The sequence below is a fragment of the Pelmatolapia mariae genome, linkage group LG14, assembly GCF_036321145.2.
Source record: "Pelmatolapia mariae isolate MD_Pm_ZW linkage group LG14, Pm_UMD_F_2, whole genome shotgun sequence".
Classification (NCBI taxonomy): domain Eukaryota; kingdom Metazoa; phylum Chordata; class Actinopteri; order Cichliformes; family Cichlidae; genus Pelmatolapia; species Pelmatolapia mariae.
In genome coordinates, this window is record NC_086239.1 from 24,220,385 (window position 1) to 24,246,372 (window position 25,988).

A 25,988-nucleotide genomic window follows, 5' to 3' on the forward strand; every position below is an offset into this window, starting at 1 on the left:
AAGGGTGTGCTAGGAAGGCACCTCAGTCCATTATCTCTATCACCATGGGAACTAGATAAGGATAATTAGCTGGACAGCATGGCACAGTGCAGTGGCAGCTATAGGCACGAGGATTAGGGATGCATAACGTGGTGAAACTAATAGAAATAGATTTTTCACGAGGTCTGTGAGATTTACAATTAAGCGGCATCAATTTTCACTTCACTTCACTTCAGACTAGTTACTTTCCGCCTCCAGTTTCACCCAAATCTTTCCTCAAAGGGGAATAATGAAATCACTGTCCTGCTGAGGAATTGTCTATGTCCTCTAGCTCTATGCCCATCTCACACTTGTTTTATTTCATCTGCATCATGCACTGCAGCCTTTTCTTTACCGTTTCATTGCTCACCAAGCGACTGCGTCAGGTGTGGGACAGAGTAACTGCACACTGATGGAAGAAGCCTTCATGGGGAAGAGATTTATTCCATCAGGTTCAATGAGAAACAGCTGAAACATACATTTTCAGTCAGCATCGGCACAAATATGTGAAACTCAAAAGAAAAGTTTGAAATGTTAGTAGGTCATCCACATTCTTGTAGTGGCATTTAAACCTGCTTAGTTTTTAGTCCTTTTTTGCCTCCTTTGGCATTTTTTTACCCTAAAATCCTGATTGTGATTTGACTCTACCCCCTCTCTTGCTGTCCGGGTGGTCCAGAACTTTCTTTTTCCTCTTTCCTGTGTCCCTCTCTCTCTGTCCACTTTTGTCTTCGCTCGGTGTGAGCAGATGGCCAAACAGGCAGATCTGTTCTTTCTCTACAGGACTTTGGATCTCATACAATAGGCCTCAGATCCTGAGTACATACACTGTTCTGCCTGGCTGGGAAGCTAAACAAAGAGAGGAAGGAGAAAAAGAGTGGAAGAAAGAGAAGTTGCGTCAAAGAGCGTTTGAATTGTTTGCACGTGGCTTCACGTGTTTGCTGTTACGCAGGACGGACATGCATGTCTTGGAAGAGCGCTGTGTTTTTATACTGTACTGCAAAACATTGTGTGTCTGTCACTGGATCAAGTTTTCAATCACACATACTGGTGTTTAAGAATTTGGGATATAATGAGCTGACATAAATTTATCAGCTGTAACATTGTTTTTAATAAACACTGATTAATAACAGCATGGTATTTTTGAACCACATGAATGCTGTTTCTCCATCACTCTGGTAAAGACAGAAATATCTCAGCAGCTATTTGATGGACCGCTATGAAATTCATGTCCAGCTACCATGATTATCATCTCCTTGCTTCTCCTCTACCCTTCCCCTCCTCTATTTCAGGAACTACATGTCTGGTGGCCCTGCTGTCTGATAAGGAGCTGACAGTGGCTAATGTTGGAGACTCACGCGGAGTTCTTTGCGATAAAGACGGCAATGCCATTCCTCTATCGCACGACCACAAACCTTACCAGCTCAAGGAGCGTAAGAGGATCAAGAAGGCCGGTGAGAAAATGGGCTGCGATCCAGACCCATACGCACTTCTCATTATATTCAGAGCAACAGAAAAGACTTCAGTTAAAACTTGAGGGAGCATCCAAACTCACATTGTTGCTATGAAAGCATGAAATGAGTCTTCTTACGATCAAAGCTAAAAGCCATTACACAGTCCTCCCTCCTCATACATCTCAGTCTCAGGCTGACATCAAAACCTACTGACTGATAACACTATCTGCTTCTAAAGCAGCATGTTATCAAAACCAGCCAGACGGTGTTCAGTGTTTAAGGTGTAATCGTAGGCGCAATTCTCCCTCCAACCCAATCTGCATACTCTCTGCGTGAGGAGAGTTTGATGGCAAATTTCCAGATTAGTCAGTGTGATCGGCAGAAGGATAGCCCACTATCGCCATCTAATGGTCTAATTTGGTACTGAAGATGAAAGATTTTGTTGACTGATAAGAGAAGCATGTTTTCAGTGGAGAAATTTCCTACAGTTTTTTTTAGCAGCCTTTAGTGAGAAGTGCACCCAAAGCTTCAATCATAAACTGTGATGTGCAGAATGACTGTTGTACTGATCTCTTCTGAAGAGCCTTTACTCCAACACCAGCCTTAAAACGCCGGCACTCTCCTGAGGAGAGCTGATGATCTCTTTGCATTATGGAGCATCTGGCTGAGTAAATTTATGGTCTGATAATAGAAAAGTAAGTTTACTTGAATGCTGTAAACCTTGCCTGTGCATTGTCGATGTAAAAGCCCAACAAGGGACAAGGGCAGGAAATTAGCAACAACTATAAACAACTATAAACTGTAAACAGTTTAATGCTCTGCACTGAAACTACGTCAAACTGCACTGTCACTTTTAAATAAAAACATAGAAATAAAAATAAAAATATTTTTAACTCCTCAATGCTAAATCAAGTACCGAACAGCAAATTCACATTTAAGATTTAAGACTAATTTATTTTAAAAAAAATACAAAACACAGTAAATTAGATGCCTTTTCCCCTAAAATTTGCACACTAATAATAAAATATGTTTACATTTATATTAAAGCTTTATAATAATATTATTTAGGTATATTCTTAACAGTCTGTGCTGTTCTGTGGAAAAGTCTTGAGCTGGTCCTCATTCCTTTATATTTTGCTGGGAAATGATAACCAATTTGTATTTAATCATAAACTTAAACCTTGCTGGGATTTTTACATTTTTATGAACATAAAAAGGACAGCGACTGCACCAAGAGACAAAAAAGATAAAACACTGAGACTAGAGAGGAAAAAACGGGCGAACTTTTTATATTATAACATCAACAACAAAAGAAAAGATGTAATAAAGCTTCATGAGCCAAACAAGCTCATTTAGCTGCTGAATTATCCATAAATGGTCCACAGTGAGTTTGGTGCCTCCTGAGGGTTAGTGTAACATGCTGTCAGCAGTAATGATGCTAAAATACTGAAATTAATGGGAAAAAAAACCCCCACAATTCATGGGCTATTTGAATACAAATATAACGATAAATGCTTGATGATGCATTTACAAGCTTAACTTTTAATACCTCGCAGCAGCTGAAGAATCAGTGGCTGCTAAAGCGAGGACAGAGAGACCAAGTCCTCTGCTTTTTCTGGGAATTTTCGCGGGAATTTTGGACCTTTTTTACTAGTCAGAGTTACACATAATTCGATTTTTTATAGCCATGGCCTGAACTTTTAACCTCAGTACTTTTTTAACATCCTGCTTATGGCCTTGCTCACTGCAAATTCGGAAGTCTTCCTGGCCTAGTATCCAGTAATTTCCAGTATTAATTCCCTGTCTGCATATCTGTAGAAGCCATAGTGGACTCACAGCTGTACATGCAGCATGTGAAATGAATTTAAATGTTTCTAACAAAAACAGTGCTGCGCATGTTTGCTTTTTTATGTCATTTTGTAGTTGATGAAATTAAATGAACATCCTGTCATAATCTGTCAGAATATTTTACATTTTAATGGTTAAGTAGCTATACACGTGTGTCTCCTCCCACCTTTGTTTTTGTAATTTCTGTCTTATTATCCTGGTTTCTTACATTTTTTCTAATATCCCACCCATGCATCCTCAGGCGGTTTCATCAGTTTCAATGGCTCGTGGCGCGTCCAGGGCATCCTGGCCATGTCCCGCTCTCTGGGCGATTACCCTCTGAAAAACCTCAACGTGGTCATTCCCGATCCCGACGTCATGTCCTTCGACCTGAACAAGCTGCAGCCCGAGTTCATGATCCTGGCGTCGGACGGCCTGTGGGACACCTTCAGCAACGAGGAGGCGGTTCGCTTCATCAGGGAACGACTGGACGAGCCGCACTTTGGCGCCAAGAGCATCGTCCTTCAGTCCTTCTACCGCGGTTGCCCTGACAACATCACCGTCATGGTGGTCAAGTTCAAAGGCAAGGCCAGCGAAAAGTAGACCGCACGTCTTCTGCGCACAGTATCTATTTTGTGTCTGAATATAAATAAGAATATACTTAAGATGAAATAAGCGCTTTTTGAGCGAGAACTATTTCTATCACACATATTTACAGCAGTTTGTCCCTCAGTGCATCTGACCCCCACCCCGTCATGCCCCCCTCGCCCGCTTTACTTTGCGATAAAAGTGACCCAATAAAAATGTCCTTCATTTAGTCTTAGCCATATCTCTGAGGCACCGTAAAGCGAGCTGGATCACTGTTATGCAAATAATCTGATTAAGCTTTGTGCAGCTGTGGGTGCGGCTGTGACCCTGCATATGTTTGTTTGTGTGTGTGTGTGTGTGTGTGTGTGTGTGAGAGGTGACAGTCATTGATGTCTCTTTGTGATGAACTTGCACACATGTCTGACACTAACATCTGATTCGTTGCCCCATTGTAATGTCCCTTTTAAATGACAGCATGATGTTTCCAGTAATTTCCAAACTATGTCTTTCCCTCACTGTCTCCGTGACCTCCAAATTCTTTCTTTCACTTTTCTGACTTCCACCTTGTCTATGTTTATCGATTAAGAAATCTGTTGTTCAGCACGGTGGCGGGTTTTATACACGACCAACACAAATGAAAACACGTTACTGCTCATACTGTACAGCAATAGCACCTACCACTTTGTTACATCACACTTGCTGGATGTGGGGAAATCTTCATGTTTTGGCTTGAGTTGCCCCGTTTTCTAATGTGTCTTTAATTAAAACGATCGCTAAGAGTTTCTGTTCCACCGAAGCGTTTCACCCTCACGTTTGACCTCCTCTCCTGCTTTTTTCTGGCCCAACTCATCAGGATGTGTAACTACTAATAATGTAATAGCTGTTGGATAATATTGTAGCTTGTCAAAGTGTAATTAAATGTTTGGAGTAACAACAAAGTAACATCTCATTATGACTAACTGCTAAGTTTTAATTCAAAAAGGTTAATGTGTTATCTCATATAATAGCTGACCGCTAACCTGGAGTGGTATGAAGAAGGTAAACGGTTCTATCATAATAATAAATGGCAGTTTTAAGCATTATTTTATGTAGGATTTTATATTACACCCTTTAAAAGACTTATTTCACAGATATTGACATCCTATTCCTTTATGTGACTTTTGTTACATCATCATTTATTACAGTCTACCTGATGAACTTAAACCGACAGCATACAGTTATGTTTTCATCTTTTCACAGCGTCTCATCTCACTAAGGCAAAAGTCGTGGATCTTAATCGCATCGCTTTTGATTTACTCTGAACTTAATCTTAATGAGCCTTTGAATGAGATCAGTTATCGTTGCCTTATTTTCTAGCTGTTCATATCCTGTTAACGAGTCCGCTGCCAAAACGACTTCTCGGTTTTTCGATGTAACGCAGTCGACCACACGGCGCACAGTGCACGACCTCAGCGTCATCCCTCCTTAAATCAAATGTGGAAAAGCAATGATGAAAACATGTCTCCGAGAGACAAATTGTAAGATGAATGTACATACTGTCCTCGTGTATCACTCCTCCAATGTTTAACACAGCGGGGCGCCTGTTACCTGAGCTGTTTCACTTCAGAGATGTATACCCAATGAAACTGTCTGTGCTTTTTTCAGTTCACATTTTTCCTCTAACGTATGTTACGGGATGTTTGTGTGGCATTTGTACTTGTTTTTGTTGGATTTCATAAACTGTAAAAAAGAGAAAATTCAGAAATTTTAAGGTGTAAATCACAAAGGTAAGATTAAAACGATAAAAGATCGCATCATTATTGTGTGTGGAGTTTTTTTTAAATGTATTCTGTACAGATGTAGGTTACAGTACTGTGCAAAAGTCTTGAACCACCTCTTATTTCTTTGTAAAAATAAATGAGAAACAGCAGCACCAGGTTAAATGCAGATCATTTCTAATGAGGCTTCAGTGAAGCGTAGGTGGATCAACTTAAGGATCAGATGCAGCTCTCAGTTCCTGTTTCAGGTCTTTGCTTATTTTTTTCTATTTCTTAAGGACAGATACTGTTCATCTGCTACAGTTTTTATTAGACCTGCCACTTCTTTTGTCCTCCACTTGTCCAGTTTCCTCAGATTTTTTTTTAAGATCTCTTTGGAAGATCTTCAGAAAACCTGGAGAACTGTTGCTGAAGGCCACTTTAAAAAATGACAAGAAAGTCTGGGTCCCAGGATGAATTTCAAATAAATGAGGTGTACTATCAACACTCATCATACTAAAATGTGATCAAATTCTATTTTGTGTCTTATTTTCATTATTTAAAAAGAAGCTGTGGCAAAATCAACGATCTCTGACTTTTTAAAGTTTTAGATTTGAGTCTGTTTATTCCACCTGCTGGAGGATATCTGAAGATGTTAATTAACACAAGTTGGCATTTGTGGTTTTGTTAGTGCAGGTTAGTTCATTCTGCTGCTGACATTATAAACAAGTCCACAGTTGATTACACCAATTAAACCTGACAGCCAGATAAAAGGTCTGTAAAGAGCTGCAACAAACAGTGACATGAAACCTAAAATGCAGCCAGCAGTCAAGTCAGGAGATCCAATAATAAGTATCCAGAATCACTGGTAATTAAATATGACAAGTAAATTGTGTAGTTAATCCTTTTTGTATTCACTAATAAAAACAGTACTGTGTTTAATTAGATGCAAGTGTATTTGAGATTAATGTTACATTTTGAGATTGGCTCAGAGGCTTCTGGAAGCTGCACTTTGACCAAACACATTAGACAAAATTTGCCCATCTGCCACGGCTATCAAACTTTAGCTGTGATGTCACTGGTATGAGGCCACCAGTGACCAGCCAGCCAGGAGGTAACACAATCTTCCCCGTTGTGCCAAACATGGACTTCCTTGCTGCTGGTGTGTATGATGATCCGGGGCAGGTGTGATGTGACTCCACTGACTGTGCTTTGGTAACCGGAGAACTGCATGCTGCCCCACTCAGCTGCACCGTCAGTTCAGATATAAATAGCTTTACTGAAAGCTACGCAAGGCCAGGAGGAATCTGGACACAACAGAGGGGAGGGATTACTCGTTCTTCATAAGACAGCAGACACACTGAGTGCACTCAGCGTAGTTTACACAGTTGCACAAAGAGAGAAAGCTCCACAGACACGGACTGCATTCTTAGGACATGGGTATTCACGGATCCAAGCATCAGAAACAAGCACAAGTCCTGATGCTGGGCCTGGATGGATCAGGAAAGACCACGCTGCTTTACAAGCTGAAGTACAATGAGAGCGTGGTGACAGTGCCGACTGTGGGTTTCAATGTGGAGACACTGGAGACGGACAGGAGCAGCCCGGCACTGATTGTGTGGGATGTCGGGGGCCAGAAGAAGATGAGGCCCCACTGGAGGCATCACTATACCGACACAGCTGGAGTGGTGTTTGTGGTGGATAGCAGGGACCTGAAACGGTTGGACGAGGCCCGCAAGGAACTCCATCGGGTAAATAAACCAACGAATATTTTATTGTTGAGCATGCACCTTCACTGTGCAGGCTTTGATGCTACAAATCTGTTTCCAAAACTGCCTTCAGAAAGAGGAATTGCTGAAAGCATGTAGGGTATTTATGAGCAGGGATTTGTGGCACTGCAACTAGTTTTGAATCTAGCAACTCAAGAAACTTCAAGGCATAGTATTTAAACTTCTGATGAAGTAATTTGAAGGCATTGTTTTTGTGGACAAAACAATAAAACATGCAAATTAATCTTACAGGTGCTTTATTTTGTGTTCCTGTTTATATCTTTAATAAATTATCTATCACACATTATAATGTAGTTGTAACAGGGTGGTTTTTAATGTGTTCATATGTTAAGGGTATTAAGAGGTCATTAGGATTATCAGTTTAAAGTCTTCACCAAAAAACTTCTAATTGTTGATAAATGCATAATAAACGCTAAGATATTCTTCTATTTTTTATTTTAATGTGTTGTAAACCATATAGTTATAGTAGACCTGGAAGCAAGCACAAAATTCAGGCTTTTCTAAAAAGTTTGTAGTGCCGGCCCTCACTGTGTTCTGCGCTTAACAGGTGCTGAGGTACGAGAGTCTCAGGGAGGTTCCTCTCTTGGTCCTCGCCAACAAACAGGACCTACCTGGAGCTCTGAGCCCAGAGGAGCTTTCCCTGAAACTTGATTTGAGAAAAGTGTGCGAAGGCAGGGCCTGGTACATCCAGCCGTGCTCGGCCACAACTGGGATGGGACTCGAGGAAGGTTTCAGGAGGATAGTGTATCTCATGAAGACCCCACTGAAACGGACTCAAGAGGACATTAAGGTGAAGATGAGGTCTAAAGGCTTCAGTGTCACGGCTATGAAACAAGCCTTGCTCTGTGGCAGCTGATGGATGAAGACTTTCTTTAGTTTTATTCATGCGCCGTGCAGGATTTCCCCCTGCCTGCCTCTGCAACACATCACCGAACGGCCTAACTGAGTCACAGTCAGAGTGCAATAGTCAGAGATAAGAATGCGTATCACACGGAGGGCAGAGTATCCTCAGACTGTGACTGCAGACCACTAGTATTCTGTGAAAAATTTTGGATTAGCAGATTATGGGAAAACAGTTTCATGGTGTCATAGGCAAAAATTTAGCCTGATAATACATAAAAAAGCTGATAGCAGTTGGTGGTTGTGCAAGTTTTCTCGGCTCAGCTGTGCACTTAACGTGTTTATCTTTTAATCTGTTATTTGTGTTATTGTTATTGTCACAATATTAAAATATTCAGAGTTAGTGGCAGATTAGCTTCAGGGACACAAATGTGAATACAAATCATATCTACTGTATATCTAAGGTTTGAATTGTGTATTTTCATTTGTCCTGTATTTTTTTCTAATTAAATAAAAGTATTTGAATCAGGCAGGTTTGATCAGATGAACTGGAAAAGTGGTACTGCAGTACTGCAAAATGAGCATGGATGTGATGTGATTTAGCGCAGCCGATGACAGCAGGAATAGCCTCCAGAGTCTCGGTTTTTGGTTTTACCTCTCAGGATGTTTTCACATTTTTCTAAATTTTTTGTTAATTGTAACTTGTTCAAACTTGTTGCATTCAGAGAAATATAATAATTAAATAATTGAAATGAAATCCTCCAAAGCTTCCTCCTCCTAGTTTACACGTCACAAGCAAACAGATGCTCCGTGTTACCTCATGGACTAATCCTCGCCCTCCCTCTCTCGGTTGCTCATAGAGCCTCAGGGTGCTGGACTTTGGGTGGAGATCTCTGTGAGTTTTTATGTCTTGACATCAGTGACATCTCTGTTCTCCAGCTGGGTGTTGAAGGACGGGTAGGGTGAATGTACTGATAGCTTGGATCTTATTCCTACTGTTGAGCTGGCTTTTCAGTGCTTGTCTTAACTTCTGGAGTTATTCCTGATCTTTATCATGGTTCCAGTCGGCCTGTGGGCCTGATTCGACCACACTTATCCAGACCAGGTGACAGTATTTAACCCTGTAAAGCCTTTTCTATAATATTTGATTCATGTTTTTTGGGAGTTTTTGAGGATTCTTCAACATCAGTATGACATCTCCCCCCGAAAAGGCCAAATAAATTGCACAACACATTTTTAAACCCCCAAACAAAAACAAAACAAACAAAAACAAAATTTTAAAAATTACAAATTAAAAGACATATATGCAAATTAATATTAATATTTACAGTTTTTTTTTTTAATTGTCAGAAGTTTCAATAAGCGTTTCATTTTCAAAAACAATCTCAATTTTCTGGCAATTATTTTGTGGTTTGGGCTTTAAATGATAAAGTCCAGACTTTATTCAGTTTGAGGTGCTTGGGCGTGACCTTAAACACGCCATTTATAGTCAAAGTGGGCAAATGTGGTTGAATTAAAACAATTCTACAAAGAAGTGTGGGCCAAAATTCCTCCACAGTGATGTGAAACACTCACTGCCAGTTATCACAAACACTTGAGTGCAGTTCTTGGTGCCAAAGGTGGCATAACCAGTTATTAGGGTTAGAGAGCAATTACTTTTTCACACAGGGCCAAGTAGCTCTGGATAGCTTTGTTTCCTCAATAAAAGAAATCATCATTTAAAAACTGCATTTTGTAGTTACTCAGGTTATGTTTAACTAATATTAAAAATTGTTTGATGATCTGAAACATGGGCATTACTTTACAGCAAGAAGGTCGTGGGTTTGAATCCTGCCTGTGGCTTCCTCCCACAGTCCAAAGACATGCATGTAGGGGTTGGTGATTTTAAACTGACTGTAGGTGTTAATGTGAGTGTGAATGGTTGTCTACCTAGCTCTCTGTGTGAGCACTGGGTTGCCAATCTGTTCCTCTGTCCAGTGTGCACCCTGCCTCTCACGACCCTGAATTCATGACCCTGTACCAGTTAAGCAGAAGAAAATGGACGATCTGAAACATGTAAGTGTGCTAAATACTTTTTCACAGTACAAACAGGAGAAACTCCCCTTTAACTTTAAGTTTAATGTAAGATTAACTACATATTTAATCCCCTGAGACATCTAATTATAAGAAAAGCAACTACAATTTCAGTAACATGTCTCAGGTCTTCTACATAACAAAGAAGTGCTGCTGTAGTAACAGAAAAATCTGTCAGCACGACACTTTGGGCTTAAATTGTAACAAATTAATGTGTAAAATTATGAGAAAAGTTCTGGTATCTCATTTCCCAGAGTATTTTGTAATTTAAAAATTATGTCTTTGTAAATGTGTATCCATCCATTCATCAACATTTCTTTAATACATAAAGTAAAAAAAAAAGCTGATCTATTACTCAGTTACTTTGGCATAGTATAATTGGCCTTGAGGAGGTCTTCAATAGTAGGAAAAGATGTAAAGGTTATGAAAATTACGTTAAAAGTGAAAAATGTTTGCCCTCCTTCACAATTTTTAAAGCCCTCCAGTGGCTGGATTTGGACTCTTTATCGGACCTACGTTTTACTAATCAATATACATTATTATTTAGTGTTTATTTTTAAATAGGGTATTTGTCAGTGACACATTTTAACATAATCGTCTTAGGGCCTTTTTAAAATGTTTATTTCATTTTATTTAATTTCGTTTGCGACAATAAAATTTGTTTTTATTTATTTATTTTTATCAGTTGGCGCTAACACTGTGTGCAGTTCGTGAATGTACCTCTCTCTGACGGTGCATACATATAAATATAAATTAGATATAATGATTAAGTAACTTGTAGTGAGCCCTGCACCAATGAGCGTGTCGGGGAATTCCCCACCCTTCCGCTACGCCAGATCGAGGCTGCCCTCCACCACCGGCATTCCCAGTATGCACCGCGGACTGAGCTGCGAAAAATAGTCCGCTAACGAAAGGCTGAGAAAAGGGAACCAGAAAAAGGGGTAGCTCACAGCTAAATCCACGAGTTCGTCTGTATTTAACGTAACCAGAAGCGATAACATGGCTGACAACGAGAAACTGGACAACCAGCGGCTGAAGAATTTCAAGAATAAAGGCCGTGATTTGGAGGTAAAAGTTGTGCCGATCGGTGTCGAGGATCTCTCTTTTCCACAGCGTCCGCCGCTCTGTTTGCCTCCAGCTTCGCCGCTCCGCTTCCCTGTGACGTCGTTTCTAATTTCTACCGATGGGAACTTTGTACCCAGAGCTCCGGCCAGGGTCTTTACATAAAGCTCATTTTAAATATTTGGCCGGGGCCGGGCGACTCCCTGTCGGGTCTCGCTGGTTTCGTTAACCCATGGGCCGCTTTGGCTATAAAACGCGTCAGAACGCTAGCCAGAGTTCATCTGCTAGCCCCCTGCTAGCCAGGCCCACGGGGTACATGCTAGTTCAACTGAAGACTATCACCCCCCCCAGATAGGTTTAGCTCGGCGTGTTAGTCACCGTCTCGTCGAAAAGTTCATACACATGGCTTTCGAGCTGTTCTTTAGAACTATTTAATTTATTGCTAAGACAACATGGCGGCATCTTATCGTTATTTTGATACTGCAGTTAGCTAGCCTATGCTAGCTTGGTGATTGGGGTTTGATGGTGGTACTGCTGGCTGCAGTTCCACCCATCCCCCGTCTTTATAATCAAAAACAATGGCGGAAACCAGTTAGCTTCTTTACTGGCCGGTCACCTGGGTGTTTTAATCAAAGCTTGGAGTTGATTTTCTGTTTGTTTGCATTCTTGTATTTCGTTAATGCTAACGTTACACGTTCCGTGAAAACAGCGCGCATAGCTAAGATAACATGATTACATGAGCCGCAGATCAAAGCTACACGTTAGCTAACGTCGGATCGATAAGTTACCAGGGGAGTTTGAGTCGGGTCAGAGTGTCAGTGTTTCAGTAATGTTACCCGGCTGATATTGTTTTCAGGCGGGCTTAGTTAAGATGTATAAGCAGGATATACTCATACATCCTGTTTGACAAGTCTGTGGCGCGGTAGGCCTCCGGACACGAGCTCTCTCGCTTCACAACCTGCTGAAAACTTCAGTTACAAAAGCACGGTGCAGGTTTGTTATTGAAGAACACACGATTTCGCGAGGAGCAACCACAACTTATTTTCGTCAGTTATTTACTGTCTGCAATATGTCTCTTCCGGGTAGTATAGCTACTGTCGTTTGATTAAAAAATCCTACATTAAAATGCCTCTTTATGAAGATTTTATTTTAAATAAAACCCTTCCAGCTCTTAGTCATTACTTTACTATGAAGAAATATTTAAACTGCTCTCCCAAGTCTTGGCCATCAGAGGACAGAAAATAAACATTATAACCGATTTAATATTCAACAAAACGTTCCTCTTTTAGCTTTTCTCCATAAACAGTGCGTAAGACTACCGTGCATTTCTTACAAATTATGCAGTCCATGAATATTAATACAATAGTGCAGATTTGATCATAAAGCAGTACAACACAGCATCACAAATATTAATTACCTTTTGCAGAACTGCAGTGTCTTCATATGATGATAAAATGTTGGTTAAGTGTACCTCATCATGTTTGTTCCTTAAAGGGAAGATCATTAATAAAATAAGGTATTTGTCAAAGAATAGAAGAATTAGCTGTGTTGTTAGGGTCTTAAAGCTAAGTAATATTAGGTCAGTCTCTCATTTGTAGTGTGTGTATGATTTGAATTGATTGAAGACAGTATAGGCTAATTAAAGCTCTCCTTCTGTATAATCTTCCCATGCCATCTTTCCTCACAGACTATGAGAAGACAGAGGACTGAAGTAGTGGTGGAACTCAGAAAGGTAATCACATTTGTATTTTTTTTTAAAAATATATTTTCCACCAATTTCAAACACTAATAACTTTAAGGTACATTATGTTATGGTCTGGTCTTTTATCTGCAAATCTGTGTGACATAGTATGTATGTTAAATTTCTAATTTATTTATGATGAAATTCTGTATGAGCTTATATGAAGTATTATTTCTACAGAACAAAAGAGATGAGCATCTTCTGAAGAGGAGAAATGTTCCCCACGAGGACATCTGTGAGGACTCTGATGTTGACGGAGATTTCAGATCGGTATGTTTTGAGTCTCCCACTCAAGTCTCCTGTCATTAGGAAGTCAAGTAAACATCTTTTTAGTTTTTGTGCATTTTTGTTGTTGTTGTTTGTTTGTTTGTTTGTTTTTTAAAAGGTGGGGTGTTGTCCAAGCAGTGCGAATGACAGTCTGGGAGGAAGGTTGTCGTGACTGTTTGTTCAAGGGGTTTTTGCACGTGCAGTTCATCACAGTGATGAAATACTCCAGAGGTTTAGAACCTGCTGACATCTTGTTCATGTGATGCTGCCTCATTGGCTCTCTGTGCTTTACGTCAGCTCGGTGTGGCATTAGTGTGAAAAAAAACATGCAGTTTGTCTAGCTGTGTGTTTGTTGATGGGTTCTTCCCGAAGGAAGATGCTCACTTGGTAGAATGTGTTCAACATACCTTATTTTCAGATATTTAGTTGGCTTTTTACTAAACACTAATGCCACATTTTTATTTTTTTAATTATGTTGACTGTGCAGTGAACACCTATTCTGTTTCCTAAAATGCATTCTAGGTAAGACAAGGCAACATAAGTAATATATGTAGTACTGTTTCAGCTGCCCCCAAATCATTTTTCCCCAAGTGTCTCAGACCTGACATTATATGCTTTTTAATCTTCAGGTTAGGGGTTGGGTCAATTTAAATAATGTGTAAATGCATGCACAGTCAAGTTAATCAGTGAAATAAAATATCATGGCATTGCAGCCTATTAAATGACCTACATCCTTTTACTCTGTAACTGACCCATTTCAAATGGTACAGTGTTTTTGTTGGGTGATACACTAGCTGTTTGTATTTAGCTATAATGTTTTTAAGTTCAAAATACTCACCACTTTCTGATGTGATGACAAGGAGGCAGAGAGGGCCTATCTGGACATTTCATGGTTGATTTAAAGAAATGTCATCAGCCCACTTCAGTCACTATGGCTGTGTTTTAATAATGTTACTTCCACACAACAAAGAAGCTCTGAGACAAAGGTGACCAACAAAGCCACCTTCCTTAAATGTAAAGGGTCAGCTGATAACAAGAATATTGCTCTCTCTTAAATTTTTGCTGCTCTCATCAGTCGGCCTTGAGCACGCTGGATGTCGTCTCTTAATAGAAACAGAGTCAAGTCTTTTCTCTCACTGGACAGCCCTGAAATCTGATTAAACACAGAAGACATCAGGCATTTCAGGGTATACCTTATTTTCAGCGACATATTTTTCTTACCATATGTCACAAGGTGCTTTTGTCGATGTGCAAGAAGTTGGATCATCAGTTTTAAACCTTACACCAGGGGTCCCCAATCCCAGTCCAGGGCTGGTGTCCCTGCAGGTTTTAGATCTCACCCTGGGTCAACACACCTGAATCACATGATTAGTTCATTACCAGGCCTCTGGAGAACTTCAAGACATGTTGAGAAGCTAATTTATCCATTTAAATCAGCTGTGATGGATCAACACATCTAAAACCTGCAGGGACACCAGCCCTCGTGGACTGGGATTGGGGACCCCGCCTTACACCCTGAGAAGCTTGAAACTAATCTGTAATTGTCTCAGTAACTGTCTTGTAGTATATGCAGTGTTGGCTCACGCTTCATGTTTTGTGCTAACAGTGTCACACAAAATGGATCCATCAGGTCTCTGGATTTGGTGGCATCGCTGGGTTAAAATGGCCACTCAGCAGTTCAAAATTGCAATCACTCTGACTACCTCATAGTGTTGAGAAAGCTAACTCGGAGTGAGCTGCTTAGCAGTAGATCAACAGTGACATGCTGCTCTGACTCACTGCAAAACATTACACTGGCCTTTGTGAAAGTCTGCTTTAAATACTCATCACACCAGTGATAGTGGTGTTTTAAGGTTTATTTAATTGTTTCCTTAAGGATGCTTTTTGTTAGCTTCTGCAGAATAAGTAGTTTGGACCTTACGACTGAATCCTCTCTTTCCCTCAGCTGTTCCTTTCATTATTCTTGTCTCAAGTATTTTTAATATCTCTAGGTTGGAGTTGCCTCTTTAATCATCTGCCCAGACATGGAATGTAAATACAACATCATAAATCTGCTTCACACAGAGATGTTAGGATATTTTTATTTTTTGTGGTTTCCACTCGTGCTGCATAAATTAATCAGAGGTATCTTCCAATAAGTTCAGTCACTCAGGGCCTACGTTTGACTCTGAACTTCATGTAGGGGGCACTGGGTGAGGGTGCCAATTGGCATTTTGTCATGGTGAATGCCGGCCTGCACGTCCAGCTCGCTGACTGTTACACCGTAACACCAGACTGGTTCAAGCGAGACTCCTGACAGTATTTCTCAATCCCCCAGCCTCCTCTCACTGTATCAGCTGGTGCTTTAGACTCTTTCCTGTCTAATAGTTTTCACATATAAAAACAAGAAGCTAACAGATGTCTGCTCGCTGTCCTTCTGATAACTCACTACATGCCTTTAATAGTGCTGTTTTTTTTTTTTTGTTTTTTTTTTTTTCACACATTGGGTTTAAAATGTTTGTTTTTTTTCTGTTACACATCCTGTATTTTTTGTACTTTTGGGTTTACATGTTTAACAGAGTCCTAATCTTTGTGAAATCTTCTTCTTCAGCAAAACACCTCTCTTGAAGCAATAGTACAAGTAAGTGCTATATTTCCTTTCCTGTTATTTCCTAAGCTTTCTACGTTGATCTGAATGATTCATTACAAATAACAAATGTCCTTCAAAGTCTGCTTAATGTCTTATAATATACTCCCTCTAACTAAAAATATTTTGGAAAACACATTGTTGCTATAAAATAAATATGTTGATTGTTGTACGGTGCGTGATTCATTTGTATTTTCTTTTTCTTTTTTTAGAATGCTACCAGTGATAACCAGGGCGTCCAGCTGAGCGCTGTTCAGGCCGCCAGGTAAAAACACACACACTTAGCCTGCCTCAGGACAGACCCTGATAACTATTATTCTTTGTCTTTTACATCATGTTGCAAATAGAAACCATTGCACATCAACATCTAGGGGGGAATAAAATGCTGTCCCCTACTACCGTTCGTGCAGTTTTCACAATAAGTGAACTTTACTGATGCTTCAACAAACAAATGTTAGTAACATTCGCTTTTAATCACACCTGGATCACAAGTGTGTGTGCAAGCTGCTGTGCAGAGCTGTGCTACATCACAGCTCTGTATCGGCGGTCTTTCTGGTTGAAATATCTGGTTCTTTGCAAAATACAGCTTCAGTGTTTCGTTTTCTGGGGCGGAGTGTTTGTTTGTTTGTTTGTTTTTTCCTTCCAGCTTTGCTTGACAGATGCGATTAAGAATAAGCCAGCTCTGTCTAATTAATGGACATTGTAAATGGCACTGCAGCTCAGTCGTGCAGCATAAGGTAGCTGAAACAAATTCACGTGCTGGGAATCTTTTTTTTTTTTTGTTTGTTTGTTTGCTCTGTTAGATGTGTCGGGAAATGCATCGATTTTGTTTTCAGTTTTGTTTTTGGCTTTCAACTAATATGAAAACAAGATGATAAGATATCGAGATAAAATTGTTACGGTGCCAAATTCTGTTTCACAATGCTGCTTTTCGGTTTCGCTACAAATCCACAGCACCACGTGCTGTTACAGACATGAGAGCTGTGAAGCGTTTAATTCAGCTTGTATTAACTGTTTTCTTAAAATATCAAAGAAATTCACCCTTAAAACGGCACCTTTTCCCCCTTTTTTTTCTCTTTAACAAAAGACAACCTAGATGCATGATAAGACGTGTTAGATATCAAAATAATGTTGATTATTTTAGGTGATAATCAGGGTGACGTCTCTTTGGAGTCACTGATATTGTGATTGACTTGCATTCTCAAGATACTTGAAATTCTTGAGGTGTTTCTCTCTGTGCTCAGTCGCTTCAGCTCGGTGTGTGTGTGTGAGAGAAAGTAATTTTTTGTTTTCTCTTTGTTTTTGTAGGAAATTGTTGTCCAGTGACCGTAATCCTCCCATAGATGACCTGATTAAGTCTGGGATCCTTCCTATCCTGGTGCATTGCCTGGACAGAGATGACAAGTAAGCCAGCTGTATCTCTTGTTTGCCTGCATGTAGCGTTGAGTTTGTGTTTTAGCCCACCCTACATCCAAACAACGTCACAGATATGCAAATACATTTTAGTTTTCACTTTCCAGGAATGGTGGAACATAATCGGCTCATTAGTATTCTTTCTGTTCATTAGTACTCTTACTGTTAAACACACCGACACAATCATGCTCACTCCTATAATTGCCTCTTCTGCACCTTTCCACAGCCCCTCTCTCCAGTTTGAGGCAGCCTGGGCTCTAACCAACATAGCCTCGGGGACCTCAGAGCAGACTCAAGCTGTGGTCCAGTCTAGTGAGTTTCCATTAAAATGTCACTTCTCTTTCTTAGCTTTATCTCGCTTTACTCTGTAATGTATCTTTCTTAATCTAAATTTAGCCTGGGAGATAATAAGGTGGTAAAATTAACTTTTGAGAAATCGAGATTTTTTTTTTATTTTATTGCAGTTAAAGACTTTTGACGAGGTGAAGACCTGTGCAAATTTCTGTAATATAAAATACTAGTATAAGTACTAGCGAACTCAGTAATTTGGAAAACACAGATTGTAATGGGTAATTTTGCATTTGTAAAGATTTACTGTCATATTGGTTTAATTCTACTTGTAAAAGAGGTCAGTGGGATATTGTTTTCCTTAGGCCCGAGATCGGTTGGAGATGCCCTAACAAACCATTAGTCGCTAGGAAAAATGTGTAGTCCCTGACTGGTTTCATGGCCTGTGTGACCCGGGCCTTATCAAAGCCGCCTCCTTAACCATGTTCTTTGTTTCTTGGTTTCATGACCTGTTTGTGGTTGATCACATTAAACGGCAGTGCCTATCATTACAGTACATACAGACCCAATCATTGATGCATTATGCAGTCTTAACAGCAACATTTAGTCATCTTAATCAGGTTTAAAAGTGCTTTCTTAGTTAAGCTCTTACAAATTTCTTTGTTTAGTCAGTGATTTCTGTTTGTTTTATAATCTGTTTTCCTTTGTGTAGACGCTGTGCCGCTCTTCTTGAGGCTGCTTCACTCTCCTCACCAGAATGTGTGTGAACAGGCCGTCTGGGCTCTGGGAAACATCATAGGTGAGCTGCAATGAACAAAATGAACAGGACTGCGTTAGAAATTAATCCTCATTCGGTCCTAAAATCTGTGTGTTCTTTCCAGGTGATGGCCCTCAGTGCAGAGATTATGTGATCAGCTTGGGTGTGGTGAAGCCCTTGCTCTCCTTCATCAGTCCCTCCATCCCCATAACCTTCCTCCGCAATGTCACTTGGGTCATGGTCAACCTTTGCCGTCACAAGGACCCTCCACCACCCATGGAGACAATCCAGGAGGTATGTGGAGAGAGTGCATGTGCTTAGGGGTGTAGGAATGCACTGTCATCATTTGGTTTTGCGTTTTTATTCCCTCATTTATACCAAGAGCAAAAAACGTTTGAGGGTCTTTGAATTTTAACATTTAGATGGTGCAAAATAAACTTGAACCATCGGCCGCTTCATTTGTGGATGTCTTAACTTATTTGTGTTTCTATTTGCTGGCTGTACCTTTACCAGTGGCCTCAGCAGAAGTATGTAGAAAAGCAACCTATGTCCTTGATGTGACCACAGTGAATGCTTTGCTTGTGGGTTTAAAAACGCCTTCAATAGTTTGAAGTCTTGTTGAAGAAAAACATGATGACCATTTAGTAAGTTATGGGTCATAAACTGGAGACAAAAAGGGGGCGATAAATAGCAGGCAGCTCGAGACTTCAATAACATACAGGTGATGTCACAGTGGTTATGTCCATCCTTTATATACAGTTTGCAGTATGTGCAGTTACAAGTCCTGAAAAATGGGTTGAAAATATTAAGGTGTAAGGGAAGCCAGCATTTGTATAGACCAGGGGTGGGGGAACTCCAGGCCTCAAGGGCCAGTGTCCTTTTAGATATCACGCTGGGTCGACACACTGAATCAAATGATTAGTTCATTACCAGGCCTCTGGGGAACCTCAAGACACATTTAGGGGGTAATTTAGCCATTACAATCAGTTGTGTTGGATCAAGGACACATCTAAAACCTGCAGGACACCTGCCTTAAGGCCTGGAGTTCCCCACCCCTGGTATAGACATTTGAAACGTGGTTGAAACTGTCTGATCCTTCTAAATGTATCAGGGAGTATCAAGTTGGAGGTTGGGACAGTATGTCACCAACTGGATTGTGGCAGAAACTATAAAACTGATTTAAGTCCGCATCTGTGAGACTTCATGTCCTGTTCAAGTTTTAGATGCAAGGCACACAGTGCAGAATTCAGTGAACCTGTGGTTACATGAGGCCAGTCAGCTTTGTTTTAGTTATGTGTTTTAATCAGGTGATTCAGAGAAGACTTGTCAGAAATTATAGTGGTTAATTACGTCAACACTGCAGCTATGATCAAACTTGAATCATGCCAGGAACTTTTCTTGTGTTTTCACTCTCATTTTATCCACCTCGTAACACTTTATTTTCTTTCTCAGATACTGCCAGCTCTCTGCGTTCTGATCCACCACACTGACGTCAGTGTAAGTACCCAGAACTGTCCTACGTAACCACGATGCACACTGGATTCCCAGTTCCAGCTAAATTATCCCTGTCGAATGAAGTTTAAACAGAAAGCAAAATGTATTCATTTGAATCTTTTCTTTCTTTGCTACCTCCAGATCTTGGTAGACACAGTGTGGGCTCTGTCCTACCTGACAGATGCTGGGAACGAGCAGATCCAAATGGTTATTGACTCTGGCATTGTCCCACATCTGGTACCTCTGCTCAGTCACCAGGAGGTTAAAGTTCAGGTATGGAAAAGGGCATGGGGGCCTTTTTTATGTCTAATTAAACCTAAATTGGGTATTGTTTTAAAAACCCCATTGATGCAGAAGAATTAACCAACATGATGTGAAGATTAGCACTGCATTCAACCAAAAAATATCTTGGTTGACTGAAATTGTACCTAGTCTTCAAGTTATCAAACAGTTGCACAGAGAAGTAAACTTTCACATCACGTTTACATTAAATAAATCAGACTCAGTTGTCGGTGTTCCCTCTAAAGCTCCTTTCGAGTGCTCCCTTATTCACTCGAGTTTTACATCGGATGCTTTTCCTGACACAACCACTCTGTAAGTGTTGTTATAACTTATAAACAAAGATTAAAAAACAGGATTTGTGATACATTAAATCACTCTTACCAAGCTATCTAAGATGATGACATATTGGGATCCAACCAGTACTCATCTATCTGAAAATAGACCTGCATTAACTGGTAATCCTAGAACAACAGACTTTGGACTTCATGTCCAGAACAAACTGTTAGACTCTTGTTGTTGTGATTTCTCATTTACATGAGAGAGGAGGCTTTGAGTCCTGCTTGGTCTGTGTGTCGCTGAGACATCGAAACAGTGATGCTGACCAAACGCACTGAAAGATGTCAGTTCTGAGCATTAAATAAGAAGTTAGCAGAAACTAACCCACATAGGTTAGCATGCTGCATCAAAGCTATATGCTTTGTTGATTGTCAACAACTCAAAACATCTTTGACATGTTATCAGTTACTCTGAAACAGCATAAACAGCCTGCACTTTTAAAAGTATTTGGCAGTATCTGGGTTCGGGTTGGCTTCAAAACACATAGCTTTTTATAGACCACCAATGACAGCTTGGGTTGCATGGGATTATATTGACCAACCAAGCAATATGGACGATCCAGCCGGAGTACCTAAAATGTAGAAATCATAAAATACTACTTCTGTTATCTCAACACTGGAAACATTAATAAATGTACTAAGTGAAGCAAAAATGTGGTGATAATTCTTCTTTTTAACTGCTCTTACTGTTAAACTCCAGTGAGATTTGTCTTAGTTTCAAGCATATTGAGTATTACGAAAGAAGTCTTCTTTATATGTGTCATCATCAAACATGCTTCCTCTCCACATGCAGACCGCTGCCCTGAGGGCTGTTGGGAACATTGTGACCGGCACAGACGAACAGACCCAGGTGGTGCTCAACTGTGACGCCCTCAGCCATTTCCCTGCGCTCCTCACCCACCCAAAGGAGAAAATCAACAAGGTAACGTTCTCCGACTGTTTGTAAGAAACACACAAACTGATGAGCTCAAGCTGCTTTGTCAGTCATCTGGAAGTGATGAAAACAGAGACGTTGTGCAAGTGAGTGCTGCGTGAAAGGAAATAGATGGGGCAGATAGCTGAGAGCAGGAATTTAAAAGGTGCAGAACCACAAAGACGAAGAACCGAAGAGGACGCCAACAACTTTATACCTTCAATTAGTAGCATAGATTAGGGGTTTGATAAGGGTAGTAGTGTGTGTGTGTGTGTGTGTGTGTGTGTGTGAGATGCATGGGTTGGTGGAGAAAGGGTGCTGAAGACCAAGCGTCTCTGCTGATATCGGAGTGCATCTGAGACCAGTCACGTAAAAAAAGAGGCCTCCTTTTGTGGCTGGTCGATGATTATAGCCTCAAAGTCACCCTCTCCCCGCCCACTGCACTCTGTCTCAGCCGGGGGTCAAAACTGTGTTTCGACCCCTGGGTTCTGATCCAGCTCCCACTTGCTTTGTGATCAAACATACACTGAATCTCTGTAACACAGCACATCATACTCATGAGAGAAAATGATCACTAACTCTTGTGTTTATGCTTTTGTCCTGTAGGAGGCAGTGTGGTTCCTGTCCAACATCACAGCAGGTAACCAGCAACAGGTGCAGGCCGTCATTGACGCCAAGCTGGTTCCCATGATCATTCACCTGCTCGATAAGGTTTGTATCCATCTTAAGTCGATCCTGTTTAGTTACTTTCAGAGAGCTTCTGGGTGATGGATGGGTTGCTTACATTGAATGTATGTTTTAGGGTGACTTTGGCACTCAGAAAGAAGCCGCCTGGGCCATCAGTAACCTGACAATAAGCGGGAGGAAAGATCAGGTAAGCCTCTCCCAAACACATGAAAAGTGTACAAGAAATGTGAAGTCGTTGGTATTGAAGTTCTGTAAACATAGAACTGAAATGACTTCATAATATTTGCTGCTTTAAGAATAGGTTTAAGCTTAATCATTTTCATTGATGAGTAAAATGCTCTTCCTTTTTTAACGCGGTGAGTTGTTGATAGTGCATCGCTGTGTCTGTGTCGTCTTCAGGTGGCACACCTGATCGAGAAGCAGGTGATCCCTCCATTCTGCAACCTGCTCACAGTGAAGGACGCTCAGGTTGTGCAGGTTGTTCTCGATGGCCTCAGCAATATCCTAAAAATGGCTGACGACGAGGCAGAAACTATTGCTAACCTCATTGAGGAATGCGGAGGTCAGTGTCACCTTTACCATCACATTTATCACAATTGTTGGTCTTAACTTGTTAACATCAGGTGTTAATGTGTAATTATTTTTTGTTTTGCAGGTCTGGAAAAGGTGGAGCAACTGCAGAATCATGAAAATGAAGATATCTACAAATTGGCATACGAAATTATTGATCAGTTCTTCTCATCTGATGATGTAAGTTACTTAGGATATCTGCATTTTTTTTAAAATTATTATTATTTAGGCTTTCAAGTGATTTTAAAAAAGTCTTCACACTGATCAAATGAACCAAAGTTGAACAGGTTAGCTCTGAGTTGTCACATATGAGGCTCCAGTTTGGCCCTTTTCACTGTTTTTTGCGCCACAAATCATTGTGTAAGTCTGAAAATGGATCCTGCCCAGTGTGGCTGTCCAAACTGCTAATTTGATCTGGGCCAGCGGTCTGAATCACTGTCAGCTTTAGGTCGTTACCATGGTGCTGTCATACCACAAAGCAAGGTGGTTAATCCAAGGAGAAGTGCCAAAGTGATTGTTTGTATTGACAGTTCTTCTACTTAGGATGTAGATAAACTTTATTATCCCTGAGGAGCAAGTTGGCAAGACAGCCCACCTCCAGAAACCCAGAATCACATACCAGAATTCACAAAGTTAACTTCAATAAGTAGAGCTACGTAGACCCACTTTCTTTAGAAAGCTGCTGATGGTCCCTGGCTCAGGAACAGTGACTGGCTATCGTCTTGACCTAACGCCTCGTCTGCTGACTGTCCGCACAGTGTTAATGCTCCTTTTACTCGTCTGTCTTTCAGATCGATGAAGACACCAACCTGGTCCCGGAGGCCATCCAGGGCGGAACTTACGGCTTCAACTCAGCCAACGTGCCAGCCGAGGGATTCCAGTTCTAGACGGCATCTGGGGTATTCTGGAGTTTTGTTCACGATGCAGCACTCTGTTCAACATATAAAAAATTAGGAGAGAAAGGGCGAGAGAGAGCGAGTGTGAGAAATTTGATCCATTGTGCTTGGCTCGTGGGATCCATGGCTGCATCTTATCTGAGAGAAAAATATGTGGATTTCATTTGGCATTCCAGGGGAACCAGCCCAAATGAAGTTTGAGATGGCGAGTGGGTGCGAGTGAGAATGAGTGGCTACATGTTGCAAAAAAAAAAAGAAGCAAAACATCTACATCGAATGTGTTGAGAGACATGCCGACATAACTTCTGTGTTATTGGAGCTGTCGTCCTCGGAAAACTACTTCAAATGACAAGAAAAACAAAAATAAGAAAAACTCCATGTCTGCCCAGGGAGAACCAAGGACATTAAAAAAATAAGAAAATCAAGTGATCTTGAAATATTACAATACAGCAAAATGCAGAAATGATTATAACTATGATTATGAACTGAGATGAACAACGAACCATCACAATTCTGCGGTCCTCCGACTAGAGAGGGCGCCAGCCTCAGTGTGCCCCTCCCCCAATCGGCCACGCTATCAGACATGTGTGTGAATGGACCCATTGTGTACGAATGTCTGGACTCAGCGCTGAGGAGCCAGGTTCATCTCCTCCAACGAGACGCCCCCCCACGCGGGGCGCAGTCCTCTCCCCCTGGTGGGCGGGGCCAGGAGTCCGGCTGCGCGTGTTCGCATGTTGCGAGAGAGTGGACGGATGAGTCGTGTGTGCTTGGCTGCGTGCGTGAACTGGGAGTGTGCGAGACTGGGTGAGAACGCATGCAGAGATGAGGAAAAATGAAAAAACAACCAACAACAACAAAAAAGATACAAAAACATCTGAAGAGAAAAGAAAATTGCAACAATGAGGTTCGCAAAGGTTTCAGGAAGAAATTCTGCCTTTGAGAGGCTGATCTGCGAAATCCCTGAAAGAAGGAACTGTGGATATGAGAAAATCATCGTCGTCACCAGGATTTTGTTTTTGATTTATTAAGTTAGTATTAATTGACACTGGACAATGTTATTGGCAGGTGTGGAGCAGCAGTGCATTGATGCATTTGGTGGCTTTTGGGCTTTTTCTTTTTGCCTCCAGTGTATTTTCTTTTTCTTTCTTTTTTCCTTTTTTTATGACTTTGTTTTCCAGCTTTTAGTTTCATATCGCTTCTGTAAAGGTGATTGATGACCATCGTACTCCATCCTCACACCACATCCCTAACCTACACACCAGATATGGGCTTGATGCTGTGAAATTGTTGACACCTTCACTTTATAATCAACCAAATGACCTGTTCCTCCTTGTAACTGCTTTATTTTCCCCCCACCCCCCTTTTTCCCTTCAATTAACAGCAAAATCACTGCTTTGCAGTACTGTTGCCATAGCTTTGATTGTCACCAAGGGAGAAGAGAACAATGGCCATTTCACGTAGGATTGTGAATCATAACCTTTGCATGTACTAAACTATAGCACAGTTATTTTTTAGGGTATTTTAGTTTCCTTAGGCTGTGGATACAGTGTAATTTTCATTTTAAGTAAAACTGTGCTTAAATGTTACATGTTTCCCCTTCCCCTTTTCCCTCACTAGTGTCTGATTTGCTAAATAATCTATATGGTTTTTGCACATGTACTGCAAAGTGAGGCCTGACGTCTTTCTGAAGGTGTGCTGGTGGGTTTTTATAGGTTTTGACCTGCCAGCAAAATCTCAATATGCATCACTCACTCAACCACAATCTGTTGTCTTTCAAGAGTAATCCAAGGATGCTTTTTAGTGAGAAAATGAGTTTATTTCAGGAGGTGGTTTAACCTCCCCCACTTTTTTTTTTTTCTCAAGGTCAGAGGGTGTCCCACACATCAGACTGGAGTATGTGGGTTTTCCTGAATAATATATAAACCCATGAACAAGTTTGCTGTAACTTTAGTACCTGAGTCCTTTAGCCCCATTACTCCCCTTTCCTCTTTCTGCCAGCTAGGTGTACAAGCTTACCCCTTTCATTTTTTTTGTGTTAACTTCAAACACTGTAGTAATGATTACACATTGTGCTCATAAATAAGCCTTCTGTTTGAACATAGGGGTATTTTTTTGCAGCATTCCTTGTTAGCAAACGTGGTTTCAAATTTAAAATTACGACCTGGAAAGAAAAAATAAATAAATGAATGAGGTGGCTTACCCCCCAAAAGCAAACTCATTTTTCGGGGGAGATAGGATACAGGATAGGTTGTCTTCGAGAAAATAAATAGTGAAACCCAAATCGAGAGACTGCGTGTGTGTGTGTGATCTGTTGTGTGTCCCTGATAATGTCTT

The 25,988-nt window shown here is 40.7% G+C and overlaps 3 protein-coding genes across 3 annotated transcripts in view; all 3 read left to right on the top strand.

The window, feature by feature from the left end:
• Nucleotides 1-5,677, top strand: part of ppm1lb (protein phosphatase, Mg2+/Mn2+ dependent, 1Lb) — a 54,099-nt gene extending 48,422 nt beyond the window's left edge. Inside the window, exons 3-4 of the mRNA XM_063492954.1 lie at nt 1,308-1,469; nt 3,559-5,677. Of these exons, the coding sequence (XP_063349024.1) occupies nt 1,308-1,469; nt 3,559-3,899 (503 nt within the window). The 3' untranslated portion in view covers nt 3,900-5,677. The remainder of the gene's footprint in view (nt 1-1,307; nt 1,470-3,558) is intronic.
• Nucleotides 5,678-7,019: 1,342 nt separating this feature from the next.
• LOC134640887 (ADP-ribosylation factor 6-like) lies at nt 7,020-8,571 on the top strand. The gene is made up of 2 exons (XM_063492955.1): nt 7,020-7,371; nt 7,958-8,571. Exons 1-2 carry the CDS (start codon nt 7,057-7,059, stop codon nt 8,264-8,266), a joined length of 624 nt encoding a protein of 207 aa, XP_063349025.1. The 5' UTR covers nt 7,020-7,056; the 3' UTR covers nt 8,267-8,571.
• Nucleotides 8,572-11,163: 2,592 nt separating this feature from the next.
• On the top strand, nt 11,164-25,939 carry kpna4 (karyopherin alpha 4 (importin alpha 3)). Its single transcript, XM_063493810.1, has 17 exons — nt 11,164-11,391; nt 13,073-13,117; nt 13,307-13,396; nt 15,984-16,013; nt 16,232-16,284; nt 17,328-17,423; nt 17,659-17,744; nt 18,433-18,519; nt 18,602-18,771; nt 19,930-19,974; nt 20,113-20,244; nt 21,382-21,510; nt 22,108-22,212; nt 22,304-22,375; nt 22,588-22,750; nt 22,844-22,938; nt 23,550-25,939. The coding sequence occupies exons 1-17, from the start codon at nt 11,323-11,325 to the stop codon at nt 23,643-23,645; spliced, it is 1,563 nt and encodes a 520-aa protein (XP_063349880.1). The 5' UTR covers nt 11,164-11,322; the 3' UTR covers nt 23,646-25,939.
• Nucleotides 25,940-25,988: the final 49 nt, after the last annotated feature.

Bases quoted from the DNA above. Each gene is read 5' to 3' on its own strand.
- LOC134640887 (XM_063492955.1), top strand. From the start codon at position 7,057: ATGGGTATTCACGGATCCAAGCATCAGAAACAAGCACAAGTCCTGATG. The intron at 7,372-7,957 runs GTAAATAAACCA...TGCGCTTAACAG, and splicing joins CCCGCAAGGAACTCCATCGG to GTGCTGAGGTACGAGAGTCT.
- kpna4 (XM_063493810.1), top strand. From the start codon at position 11,323: ATGGCTGACAACGAGAAACTGGACAACCAGCGGCTGAAGAATTTCAAG. The intron at 13,118-13,306 runs GTAATCACATTT...TTATTTCTACAG, and splicing joins TAGTGGTGGAACTCAGAAAG to AACAAAAGAGATGAGCATCT. The intron at 22,939-23,549 runs GTAAGTTACTTA...TCTGTCTTTCAG, and splicing joins AGTTCTTCTCATCTGATGAT to ATCGATGAAGACACCAACCT.